Raw genomic sequence first — 13,483 nt, forward strand, 5'->3', positions numbered from 1 at the left:
TTTGAGGCAGGGCCTCCACCATTCAAACAATGAAGAATTTTGGAAGATAAGATCTAGAGTACATGCTTCATGCAGGCTGAGCTCCAAGTATATACTCTGGTTAAACTTCCTGTGCATAGATTTCCTCATTACTGACACACATTCTTCCTTCACTCTGTCTGTGGCTGGGGCTATGAAAGGCTGCCGCCTTCAGTGCTTCTGTCCAGGTTCCCTGTACATCAAAGGAAGCTCAGCCCCCTCAGAACAAACAGTGAAAACACTGGCAGGACAGGCATCTCTGGAAAGTTCTTTGGGACAGATCTCCCTGTGTAATTATGTGGGCATACACCTCCTGTCGAAAGCAGTATTCTCAAAGGGGCACAGGCTGCCAAATCTCTGCCTTATCTTGCATACAAAGTTTAAAAACCACAGTTTTCCTGGCAAAAACCCAAGCATCTCTCTCCCTCCTGTTGCATAGGAGAGAGTTCCACTTACTGTAGTATTCAAGAACTGTTTTGCCCTTAGATAATGGCAGATTTCACATACACGCTCTCTGTCTAGTCATATTTTGTACAAGTGCTATGTGATGCTTGTTCCTAACAATTAACTGGCTAGACTATGCCAGACAATACTAAGATTTTATCTTCTTAATATTACATTTAATGCAGTTTTTCATTATGTTATTTCAGGGTTTTTTTCCAAAGCATTTGCTTACTGCTATATTTTTTTTCCATACGCTTCTCAGGACTGTGACCAGATCCACATAGATGATGTATCATCAGATGATAACGGTCAGGATCTAAGGTACGGTATCTCCTGGAAGTTGCAGGTCAGGTAGTCCCCACCTGTTTGAAAATAGGAGGGGGCTGGTCAGTGTTGTAAAATAACATTCTCAGTCATGCACCCCCTCCCTTTCCTGGCTCTATGCTGTCTGCATTAAGCACACAGAAGCACAGAATCCCCTTTCTCACATTAATATGCATGTGCCTACTGTCAGGCCCTGACTGTACTGAGCTTTGAACCATTCTGGGAAATATACTTAAAATTAGCTTAAACTCCAGTCCGTCTACACTAGTTTCTGATGTGATTTGGCCAGCCACTTAGTGCAGGTATGGCCAAAATGCTTCAAAACCATATCGAAAGATTTCCCACTGCCTAACCTGTAACACATGGGCTCAGCAGTGAGATTTATGGACCTTGCCATGCCAGAGTTCTGTTACTGGTAGAAACTTATATCAAAATTGCTCCAAACATTATTATCTAAGTTAGATTATCATGTACCTAAAAAATACTTCTGAGGAATTACATCACCTTTACTAAAGCATTGGCTGCAGAGTCATGATAATTGGCGCAAGAATTAAATGGGAAGAGCTCATATAGAGCTTTATATTTTATGTTTTTCTGGCTGGTGATTATGAGAAATGGGTGCAGAAACAGCATGGAAAACTATTAAGTGTTTTAGGGAAGAGACTTTTTCTTCTGCAGAGAACACTTGAAAGATCTCTTGCAGTAACTGAACTGCTAGTTTGTGCTCTGCAGTGCACTGAAGTGGCACATATTTATTTAGGTCCTTTGCCTCCAGTGGCCTGTAAGCAGGTGAGGCTAGATACTTGCTCAGACATTGATTAAAACATTACTTTGGGGTTTATCTCAATCAGTGCACTTACCTTGAGTGAATAAAAAAATTCGTATGCTAACAACACATCTTGAATTCTGTGAAAAGCCCTCCCTGAGTGGTTTCTGTTGTTTCAGAAATACTTCTCAGCTGCTCCTGGTTTGTCTGTGTGGGAAATGAAGCTGAGCTGACTTCAGTATCTTAAGCATAATAACTCCTATCTGGATGCTTTAATGCAGAAATACAGTGGCATCAGGGCTCTCTAGATGGGGAAATTACTGTGCAGTAAATCAGGATGTGAATGTACAAGCACTGGCTGCTCCCCCAGTGAGGTGTCAGAAGCACTTTAAGCTGAGCTAACTTCAGGCTGCACCTGAGAAGGATAGGTCTGTCCCCCTCAGCCTTTCTGTCCCTTCCTTTGCTCTGGTTCAAGTTGAGTTTGTCCAGATCCACTGGGTCTGTGACCTGATCTGACTAACTGTCCCCCATGAGCTGCAACTGCCCTCTTCCATCGCAGCTCAGTCTGAGACCTGCTCAGACCATGAAACCGGTCCTGATGCTGTCATCCAGCAAACATTTGAAGATGACATGAGCTCATACTGGCTCTTTCCATGCCCCGACTCCCAAACCAGGGAATCCAGATGAAAAGCAACTTCTTTTTTTTTTTTTTTTTTTAATTCTGTTATCTTTTAACTGGAACAGTTCCCTGATCTGATTCATCTCAGTGCTGAAGAAATCTTTGTACCAGCCTGTGCTGGTACAGAGAAAGGGACATCAAGGAGGTCTGAAGACAGGAGCAAATGCCTGGCAGAAGGCAGGATTGCTTTCTTCAGAGAAACTGTCTGTTTAAGGTGTTTGTGGAACTGACACTTGCCCCAGTTCATTGTGGTAATTACTCTAGAGTTGCTTTGAAGCATTAACTCAGCTTTAAAACAAAAGCAAACAAAAACTTCACACATTGCAGGCAGTTAAGGCTCCTTTAGTTAATTTCTTAATCTGTTTTCTTGGTCTAATTTGTGTTCAGAGCCTGTGTAGCCATATAGCCAAGTAGTAAAAGGGAACACCAGGATTTTCTCCTTTAGGATGTATTTCTGCAGTTCCTTCAGCAGCCTGGGCAAGAGGCAGGTGAGGAAGTTCAGTGACCTGAGGACATGCAGATGTTTTGTAGTCCAGAGAACTGGCAGGGAGTGCTGAGTAACTTGCACTGTGTTTACAGTCAGAACACCTTTTAATCTGTGCTAGTAACCATGCTAGAGATGAACTCCAGTTCTGCACAGTGTGTCCTGAGCATGCTGCTGCTGCCGCTTGTCTTGACATTTCAACTGCTTCCACTCCCTGCTGGCACTGTATAGACTGCAATGTACTGACCTTTCCCCTTCCCTCCTTCCTTTCCTAGCACATATAACTTCTCTGCGGATGGCTTTCACAGTTCTGCTGCCAGCACAAATCTGTGTCTGGGCTCCGGTGTGCATGGGGGAGTTGACTGGATGAGGAAATTAGCATTCCGCTACCGTCGGGTCAAAGAGATGTACAACACCTACAAAAACAATGTAGGGGGTAAGTGTCTCTGGCCAGGCAGCAAGTTTGCCTTTCAACTCCTCAAATACTTCTGACCCTGCTAGGGACATCTCTGGAGGAGGTGTAGCAAGCATCCTGATAAGAGTATTTAACAGAGCTGAGCAACTGTTTCAGCAGTCATCCTTAAAGAAGGTTCTGCATAGGATTTGCAGGAGATGTGCTAAAATACCTGGTTTAGTGGTTCAAGAGGGACTTAAGTTGAAGTGTGGGGCTTTATTTTGTAATTTCTTAGGCAGGAAAGTGACCTCCAATTTTCCAGAAAGCTTAGTAAGCAAGCAAACAGTTCAAAATCAAATATGCCTTTTGTTTTCAGAGAACATGTGGGTGATCTCTGTCTGAAGGCATTCTTGTATCATAACTACTTGTTTTCAACTCCCCCAAAACAATAGCACCAGATATCTTCCTTCCTCTCCAGACAGTTCTCTCAATAGGCTGCTCTGCTTACCTTTTAGGACATCAGTGCCAGGCCTCTGACTAGAAAGAGAAGGACGCAAAACTCAGGTCTCTGTCGCCACAGCCAGGGGCTTGTTTTGGTTGGAGAAGCCTACCCACATGTACTGGAAGTGCTGTGTAGCTTTTCAGGAGAAACAAAACCATCCTGGCTTCAGGTGCCTCTCAGCTCAGGCCACTACCTACTGCACACAGCTCTTGCATCCCTTGCTCACTTCCCATGGAAGTTCTAATGAGGCCCTGCAGCCTGTGGGTGACTGATACCATTCTGCTGGAGAGGAAGGAAGCTGAGCTGCAGTCAGGCTTTGTGTCCCTCAGGGCAGCCTTGGAGTGGTGTGGCAGTGGGCAAAGGGATCAGCCTGCACCAGAGATAAGAGAAGGACAGTGGGAGAGTGAGGGTTCAGAACTCGGACAGAAGCCCCTTGGCATTCTACATACAAAGCTATGCAGCTCCCTTTCTGTGCTTCTGCAAAGATGCTTTCCCTGCTTACAGGTTTAATAGGCGCTCCTAAGAGGGAAACCTGGCTGCAGTTAAGAGCAGAACTGGAAGCGCTGACTGATCTCTGGCTCACACATGCTCTGAAGGCGCTGAATTTGATACATTCCCGGTAAGAACAACTTAAAGAATTGCCTACAGGCTTGATCCAGGATCTCCTTTAGTTCCCTTTATTCCCCCCTCTAAACAAATCAAGACACATTTATAGTGACTTTGCTGGCCAAATCTGTGGAAGCCTTGTCTACGTATGTTTGGCAAACCTGAATAACAAAGGGTTGGGATGAGCTTGAGATGGTGACCTGAGCAAAAGAGGTAGTTCTTTTATTGCCTTTCCTTGGCTGCCTCATCTGTGGCACACTTTTCATATGAGCATTTACAAAAGAGTAGGAAAGGGAGAAAAGGGTCTTTCTATCCCTGAACATGTTCACTCAAAGCACAGACACTACTACATGCGCTACTACATAGTGTTTAAATTCCCACAAAACAGCTCCTGGCATGCATGCAGTAAGGCTGCATCACTGCTACTACTTTGTTTTATGTTTTTTCATTCTACTAAGCTGCTCAGAGACATTACCAGTACTCACATTATCTGCCTCTAGCTGCATAATCTCCCAGCGGCTTGGGAACTTCCAGTGGCAAGACAGATTTTCTTCCAACCATCTTTCAGACTAGAGTAAAAGAGAGAAACACAGACTGGAAGTACTGGAAGTACTAATATTCATCAACGATTTAGGTGAGGGAATTGAGTGTACTATCAGCAAGTTTGCTGATGACACTAAGCTGGGAGGAGTGGCTGACACGCCAGAAGGCTGTGCTGCCATCCAGTGAGACCTGGACAGGCTGGAGAGTTGGGCAGGGAATAACTTGATGAAATATAACAAGGGAAAGTGTAGAGTCCTACATCTGGGCAGGAACAACCCCAGGTTCCAGTATAGGTTGGGGAACGACCTGTTAGAGAGCAGTGTAGGGGAGAGGGACCTGGGGGTCCTAGTGGACAACAGGATGACCATGAGCCAACACTGTGCCCTTGTGGCTAAGAAGGCCAGTGGCATCCTGGGGTGTATTAGAAGGGGGGTGGTTAGTAGGTCGAGAGAGGTCCTCCTTCCCCTCTACTCTGCCCTGGTGAGACCCCATCTGGAATATTGTGTCCAGTTCTGGGCCTCTCAGTTCAAGAAGGACAGGGAGCTGCTGGAGAGAGTCCAGCGCAGGGCAACGAAGATGATTAAGGGAGTGGAGCATCTCCCTTATGAGGAAAGACTGAGGGGGCTGGGTCTCTATAGTTTGGAGAAGAGGAGACTGAGGGGTGACCTTATAAGTGTCTATAAATATATAAAGGGGGAGTGTCACGAGGATGGAGCCAGGCAAACAGTGGCAAACAATGATAGGACAAGGGGTAATGGGTACAAACTGGAACACAAGAGGTTCCACTTGAACTTGAGAAGAAACTTCTTCTTAGTGAGGGTGACAGAACACTGGAACAGGCTGCCCAGGGAGGTTGTGGAGTCTCCTTCCCTGGAGACATTCCTGTGTAACATTATCTAGGTGTTCCTGCTCCAGCAGGGGGATTGGACTAGATGATCTTTTGAGGTCCCTTCCAATCTCTAGCATACTGTGATACTGTGATACTACTTCTACTAACTTTTGTTTTCCAGGCCTAACTGTGTGAATGTGTTGGTCACAACAACTCAGCTTATACCAGCTCTTGCTAAAGTGCTTCTCTATGGACTGGGCACTGTCTTCCCCATTGAAAACATTTACAGTGCAACAAAAACAGGTAAGAGCAAACTAACGTAGGCCTCACCAAAAATATACCGAGGTTTTGTCCTAAGTCAAGTGAGGAACTTCCATCCAACGCTATTGCAACAAACAATGTACGAGGTTTTTTTCTAGCTCCATGTTTATATATGGAGCTAAATATATACTTATAATTCACATCCTGATTGCCCACAGTTCAGCCAGTACAGACTTGGGGGGAAAGAACAAAAAGGAAAAAAAAAATCAAAGTCTTCCAAAGAGTTTCCATGGGGGAATGAGCCTGAAAAATACCCACCACCCTGGGTGGTGTGGGATGTTCAACTGCACCCAGCTAGGAGGAAGGAAGTCTGCTTGGACCTGTTACATACAGGAACACCGTTTGGATCCTCTTACTCTTGCAGAGGGGTCAAGTGTGCTGGGTGAGCTTGAAGCTGTGCGAGTAAGAAATACTGGCAGGGTTGGCTTGGGGCTTTTGTTGCGTTCTGTTCTTTCTGGTATAAGTGTTAGAACCTCTGAGGTTTGCATTTTCAGATTTTGACTGCAACCAGAATGAAGAGAAGAGGGCTCTTGAGTGTCACATCAGTCAAACAACTGCAGGTCTAAGCAATGCATCAAAATCTCACAGCTTACAGAAAATTGGCAGCACCTGAAAGTCCTTGGCTGATAAAGAAAATGCTAGTAACTGCCTTGAGATATAGACAGTCCCTCTCAGATGGAGATTCAGTTAGGTTCTAATTCCAAAAGAAAGCAAGGAAAATAGCAACAAGTTTAGTTAAGTCACAGCTGCAGTTCCAGCACCTGAATGTATGAATACAGCCCTGCTGTATGTGCTTAGATAAAAAATGTCTTCTCTTCTGTTACTTAGGGAAAGAGAGCTGTTTTGAAAGAATAATGCAAAGGTTTGGAAGGAAAGCCGTGTACATTGTAATAGGAGATGGTGTTGAAGAGGAGCAGGGAGCAAAAAAGGTACAGTTTGTGGATGTCATGCTGGATTCTTCCAAGTTTTCATTTCAATGACCCTTTCTTTACTTAAGCATTTAGTGAAGCTCCCTCCGTTTGAAACAGTTTGCAATTGGTCTCAGTTTTTAATATGCAAAATACTCAAAACCTTAGGAGAAATTTCATACAGTAAATCCTCCCCACTTTGGCAGCTGATGCTGTTTCTCACGTAGTTGCTGTGTCACATGTTCATGGAATCATTCTTTACTTAATAAAGATGGCTTTAAACGTATGAGAAGGAAAACTCCAATATGTGATCTCAGATCCGCAAGCAGGCGAATTTCTGATCTACATATGTTGCTTCTGTAAGTTCCGAATCATTGGAATTAGTTTTCAATTACTAATTCTAACATGCATGTGTTTATATTTATGACTCATGGAGATCATAGGGTGTAACATCTTTAGAGTGAACAAAAGAACTAGTACTGCATTGCTGCCTTTATCAGTGATCTGTGGATCAATGTGATTAATTTCACAGGCACAGTGAGATTGGGAAGATGTACTGAATACAAAGTAGAACAGAAACTACAAAAGCAGCATGGTCAGCAGTAACAAGCCCTCAGTAGTATTTCATGCTCACTGCAGAGATGTGGCCTGCTGGCATTCATAGCCTTAGAAAGAATTAAAAGGTCTAACCTGTGCTTCCAGTTGAGTCTTCGAGTCATTAATATCCCGTCATTGGGAAATGAGAACTGGAGTTTTAGATACCAGTTGAAGCTTCTTTGCTTTGTGTAGACTGTAAGAGGAGAAAAGCTGGAACCCCAGAGCCTGGAAAAGATAAAAGCAAAATTTGAGAACACCAAAGCTTGCAGTCTGCTTACAGTAACTGGGGGGTCATAGCCAGAGATAGAGCAAGGAGTACCTTCTGCCATACATGCAGAGTATCAGTGTAGGAGCCTTGGAAACATGGAGAGCAACAATCAAAGGCCTGAAGGAAAACAGTCAGGTACATCAGCTGGGTTGTACAACATTAGAACTGGACAGCCAAAGTTTTTGTTTCCAGCAGAAACCTGCCTGAAATCTCCATTTATTTGGTTTTACAGGGACAGGAATACAATTTGTTAATGGCAAGCATTATTTGCAAGATGTCTTTGTGCATCCTAGGTCTTGCGCTCCTGATGTGCCTGCAGAAATGGGATTGAGCTGCATTTGCTTCAGGAGCATTGCACATGAGTTGAGGTGCAAGAACTGACTGCATGAGTCCTACCTGCAGCAAACTAGTTAATTTTTAATAGGCACAATGGAAGCAACAATACCTGTACCCACCTTGTAAAGCTAGCTAAATCTGCAGCTGGTTCTCTAGTTCATGAAGGGTTAAGGACTTGTCAGAGAAGAGTCCAGAATGCATGAATGAAGTGATAATAGCCTGCTGCTTTTGACAGCCCAGCGCCATACTTCAAAGGCAGTGGGTCAGTGAACATGACTGCATCAAAGGCTTCGAGGGCACTCTGGCTCTATGAAGAAGTGGCAAGGTTCAACAATCCTCTATGCCAGGATTTCAAGAGCCCTCTTGCTTGTGTCTCCTGGCCTAAGCAGCTCTCCCATTAGCAGAGCACATTCTTTGCTGGGCTGTCACCTCCTTTGATTGATGACAATCATTAGTCAAGGCTTCTACACACCTGAGCTTTACACACACACAAAAAGGGGGGGCAGGCAGAGCCTTTCACTGTTTTGCCGACAGCACTGATAATATCTCCATTTTAGTGGGTTGCTTTTCTTCACCTGTCTGATGAGTGATAAATCTGTAAATGCTGAACAACGGGAGGGGCTGAAAGGCCAAGTCTTCTTCTTGGTTAAGAAAGAAAAAGATAATGCAATGGAAGGGGTTTAATAACAACCAGAGCAGCCAGAGGGAGAAGGAAATAACTTTTCCCCATAAAGTGAAATTGCAAAGTAATGGAGTCCAGTCACTTCAGATGTGTTTGCTTGCTGTCTACACACGGATCAATAGCTTGAAGGAAACATTTGTTTACTGATAGGCAGCATAGCAAAGGGAAGCTTGAGTTGTATTTAAACATTAGAGGAGTGTAAATAGACACTAAAATAAACTTCTGGAAGCACTGGAGGTTTTCACACAGGCAAAAGGGGCACCCACGGGAAAGGCACAGCTCCCATCAGCAGAATCACTTGCTAGGAAGTATATATTCTCTAATTCTTTGTCCAGAGTATTTATCCAGAAGCAGCACATCTACAGTGGAATTTTTTACAGCGATGAAATACTCAGAAGTTTTATTGCCATGCTGGAAGGGCAGTAAGCTCTGTCAGTTAAAGCTTTCTGTACATCTGTTACTGCACACACATCACGGACTGTACAGAGATGCGTATTTTGGGAGGAAGGTGAGAAAATCCCAATCTCAAATGCTGTTAGAAGATCTAAGTGCAGAAATGAGCTGTGTCTTTGATCTAAAGTAAAACTGCTTTAACTATTTTGGAGAAGAAACAAATCCAGCTCAAACTCCAGGCTCACCAGAACACTGCAAGAGAAGTCTTATGTAACATCATAAAGCAAGTTCTAATTATTTTCATGTTATCTCTTTGCAAGCTATTACAGGGGTTTAATCCATTGCTAATGACTGCAGAATTGTGTTGTTATCATGCTTTCAAAGAGTTGTTCATACCTTGCCAGATTACACTTCCCACCTCAGGTCCCTGCCTATCACACCTTTCTCTGAGCAATGAATAATTGATCTGAGCAATGATGCCAGTTCCTACATTTACAAGAAAGGGGATATGACCTGCTCTTCCAGTTAACTTGCACAGGGAATTCTTAGGAAGCATTTTGGCTGTGTGGGATTTTATTCTTTTGTTTACATTTTTATAAATTTAATAACTTCCTTTTATGATATTTCTCATTGAGTCTGTGAAACACTGACAACAGCTTTCTCTGGTGATGCTCACCTGAACCTCTAGAACTACTGCAATTCTAGAAACATTCCTAATTAATCCATGTTAAAAAAGCACAGGAGAGTAAAGTTTAGTAGCTAGTACTGTCACAAAGTCCCTGCATCCTCCAGCATCCCTGAAGCAGGGCACTCCTAAATTGTGGAGGGTCTGTCTTCCTCTCTGCATAGAAAGTACGTCACCAAATAGAGACTTCCCCCTGCCTGCCTTCCTGACAAGCCGCTGGCCCAAGTACTAAGCTTGTTCCTGAGTGTGCAAACTAAGAAAGTTGCTTTGATCTCAGTATTAAACAGAAACCAAAAAATGCCCTCTTTTGGTTTCACTCTAGCACAACATGCCATTCTGGAGAATCTCTTGTCACGCGGACCTGGAAGCTCTGCGGCACGCCTTGGAACTTGAATATTTGTAGCAGACCCCCCCCAACATCTTAGAACTGTGAGGGCTTCACTCAAACTATGGCATCGGTTCCACCTATTCCTCGAAACTTTCCTAGTACAAAAATCCCACAGCAACTGCAGTTGTTCTGGTTTTTGAAGGAGAACCCTTTCAGTGGAAGCCTTTGAGAACTTGCAGCCAAAGAACATTGTATCAAGTCCTTCTTCTTTGGACAGAGGAAAAGCCTTCAGATAACTCACTGGGGGAAACCTGCAGTTGAATGGTTAATGGATGCATAGAGCTGTGACTGCCGTTTTACCATCAGCACCAAACGCTGTGAGACTTGGGTCTACTTGTCAGTCTTCTTGCTTTTGAAGGGGGAAGAGGACACAAGAAAGGAGTCTCTGCACAGGACATCCATCAATGGGACCTTCTGAAAAGAGTGAAATGGTTGATTTCTCTTTTTTTTTTTTGTATTTTTTTAATTTATGAACTAATCTCATTACTCTGGTATTCAGCTCTGTACCTGTGGTTTTCATTTGGCTTTTTGGGGTGGGTGGGTGGGGAAAGTCTTACCATTCTAAATTAATAGTTCATTTCTCCAGAGCGTACTCTGGGGAGAATCATATTGTGTACATGAATAATAAGGACACATGGTCCTTGGTAAGAACTATAGCTGTGTTTTTAAATCTTACATAGATGGTATGTGGACTGTGCATGTGTCTACACGGTGCCTTATGCTGCCATCTCGGTTTGGGGAGCTGGGGGTAGGGGAAAAAAAGTACCTTGTGATGAGTGAAAGGCATTAAATAAAAACATGTTTACATTTTGGGGGACTAGCTTACCTGCCTTCCCTTCTCTCCAGCCGCTCCTGGACCTAGAGGTGTATGGAGGATACATCCTCCCTGTTGCAAGGTGAGGGTAGGCTCTGAACAGAGCCCCTCGGGGGCAAACTGGAGTCTGTGGCCAGCAACTCTCATCTGTTGGTGGGGCAAAGACTGAAGAGAGCCGGTGACTGTGCCTGCAGGAGAGAATGGGCCACTTGGTGAATCTGACTTGTCCTGCAAAGGAAGGTAAAGGGCAAACAAATAATGCAGCTGTGCATATTTATTTTTATGTAAATAAATGCATCTACAAGTAAGCTTCAGCTTTAGGATTTCTGCTCAGCTGACCAGTTCCTTCTGCTGTCAGAACATTGCGATTCTGTGGGCCTGGATGAATCTCATTCGCTTTCAAAACTGCTCATCCTTGCTTGATGGGGAAGGATCTGAGTCCCACTGAAGCAAGGTGTTGGAGAGAGATGAGGCAAGTAGTACAATCCCTTCTCTCTCATGTGTGAATCAAGATCAAACAAGGGGGGTTGCACAAGTCACGAGTGTGACACAAGCGTTACACAGCCCAAGTGATGCTCTGAACGTCCAAAGAACATTCACCTCAAGAAACAGATTCATTGCTAGAACTCAGAGGGGATTTTCTGCCAAACTAAAATAGAAAATCAAAATAATCTGATCTCAGTCTTTGGCTCAAGGTAGCAGCCATAAAACTTGTCAGCTGCACTTGCCAGGAGCAGGCATGACCAAAACCATCCTCTCATACCTGCTCTGGCGGCATTGGCAAAGAGCTGCTTGCCAGGCCGAGTACCAACCAAAATGGGGTGTTTCTAGCAGAGGTGCTGCTTGCTGAGAAGCACATGGAGCAGAATTTTTCCTTCAAGGTTTTCCAGCTGTAGGACTGTCACAAATGGGAAGTTTTAACACAAGTCCAGGAAACCAAACTCAATGCAGAACTGACTGATGCTTGCAAGATAAGCACTCAGCTAAATAAAACCTTTGAAAGAGGAACAAATGCCAGGGATGGAGACTCCTAAGAAAGCACAACTTCAGTGGTTAGCACCCTGTCAGTCACCTCATTGCTGCTCCTTGGAATTCCAGTTTTGACACCTGCCTTGAGTCAGTTATCCGAGTACCGATTTATTTTTTCCCTGAAGCTTTTCCTGAATGTGTTGAATGTTTTTTTTCAGTAACCGGTAGTTTTAAAAAGCTGATTTCTTTTACTCTGCAACGCTGTGTTCATGCTCGTTACCAGATTCCCCTTCTGCCAGTGCTTGGGTCTGGTGAAAAGCTCTGCCAGGTCTCACAGCTCAGCGGGTGCGAGCAGCAGCTCCTGCACCTACCTCCTGGGAGCCACCCTGCGCCTGCACAACCGCTCCTCTGGCCAAAGCCTGATGCCGAGTCACACCGTACCCCCGCTCATCCCAGCATCCCCCTCAGGTGAAGGGCTGAAACAAAACACCCCACCCCACCTTAACCTTGCCCTTGGGGTCTCTGCACCCATCTGCTGTCAACTGCCTGGGAAGTCATGGAGTGCAACACAAAGTAAACGTAGCTCTTACCAATCGCAGAAGCCATTGAGATGACACGCTCCAAAAGGGACACGTTTCTTGGGTCTGGTCTTCAAATTTCTATTTGCTGTGTTAAACCAGAACCTGGATCTGAGGCTGTGTCTGGAAAGAGCTTGTACAAAAATCCCCCTTTGCCCTAGCCCAGCTTTGAACAGTTCAGATGCAACAACAGAACACAGCCGGGAAACTGCAGAGAAACAGTTGGCAAAAATACACCCATCACTGAGGGTGGAAGAACATGTCACAGGCTCACTGGTTTGCCCATTTCCTATAGGGAGTCTTCCCTCTGGCTCCCCTGCCTGACCTCCCAGAGGCTGCAGGGCTACTGTAAGCTGCACAAAGCAGGAATACAGCTGTCCCATTCCTGCCCCAAGTGCCTCCTTCCTGCCCCAGCCAGCTGTAGTTCATGAGGTGCACTTCAAAACCCTGCAGTCACAGCCCTCTGACCAAACCACCCCAGATTCTCCACATTTGGCCATTATCCTATGAGGTGCACCACTGACAGCCAAGGTGAGCACAGCAGCGCTAACACTGGGCAACTAGCCGAGTGGTGGTTTGTGTAAAATGCATCTTTTAAAAGGGAAGAGAGCAAAAAATCTCCGTGTTTCTAAAGCTCTTTGAGTTGAGGTGCAGCTCCACAACTGTTTTATGAACTAGACTCCAGATTCCTAGAGAAAGGGTAACTGTTCTGAGGGACTTGAGTCCCATATTTCCACCTCTGTAATGGATCAAGTGCTACATTCCGGGTACAGCTGAACACACACATTAGAACCCATGTCACCCCTCTGCCCTGACAGACCTGCACCGAGGAGGAACTTGGAGTCTGTGGCTCCGGATGGACTGCATTCCTCTTGGCTGCTCCGTGCTCCTCTACGACTTAACCACTTCCATTTCTGTGGTTCAAGCACTGAGCAGCTGATTCAGTGAGCACAAG

General features: G+C 44.8%; 1 protein-coding gene across 8 annotated transcripts in view; it reads left to right on the plus strand.

Moving 5' to 3' along the window:
* The window catches only part of EYA2 (EYA transcriptional coactivator and phosphatase 2), a 166,684-nt gene that overhangs the window by 78,658 nt on the left and 74,543 nt on the right, over window positions 1–13,483 (plus strand). For 6 of the 8 annotated variants that reach the window (XM_061441575.1, XM_061441571.1, XM_061441572.1 and 3 more), the window contains 6 exons: window positions 725–783; window positions 2,991–3,151; window positions 4,116–4,230; window positions 5,771–5,892; window positions 6,739–6,839; window positions 10,102–10,430. In XM_061441575.1, coding sequence (XP_061297559.1) covers window positions 725–783; window positions 2,991–3,151; window positions 4,116–4,230; window positions 5,771–5,892; window positions 6,739–6,839; window positions 10,102–10,182 — 639 coding nt within the window. In that variant the 3' untranslated portion in view covers window positions 10,183–10,430. Of the gene's footprint in view, window positions 1–724; window positions 784–2,990; window positions 3,152–4,115; window positions 4,231–5,770; window positions 5,893–6,738; window positions 6,840–10,101; window positions 10,431–13,483 lie in introns of those variants that run through there. The other 2 variants (XM_061441570.1, XM_061441576.1) reach the window with 2 other exon arrangements.

The sequence above is a fragment of the Pezoporus flaviventris genome, unplaced genomic scaffold (genome assembly GCF_033815535.1).
Source record: "Pezoporus flaviventris isolate CSIRO_AGI_PZ_B2104156 unplaced genomic scaffold, CSIRO_AGI_Pfla_v1 ptg000213l, whole genome shotgun sequence".
Lineage (NCBI taxonomy): Eukaryota > Metazoa > Chordata > Aves > Psittaciformes > Psittacidae > Pezoporus > Pezoporus flaviventris.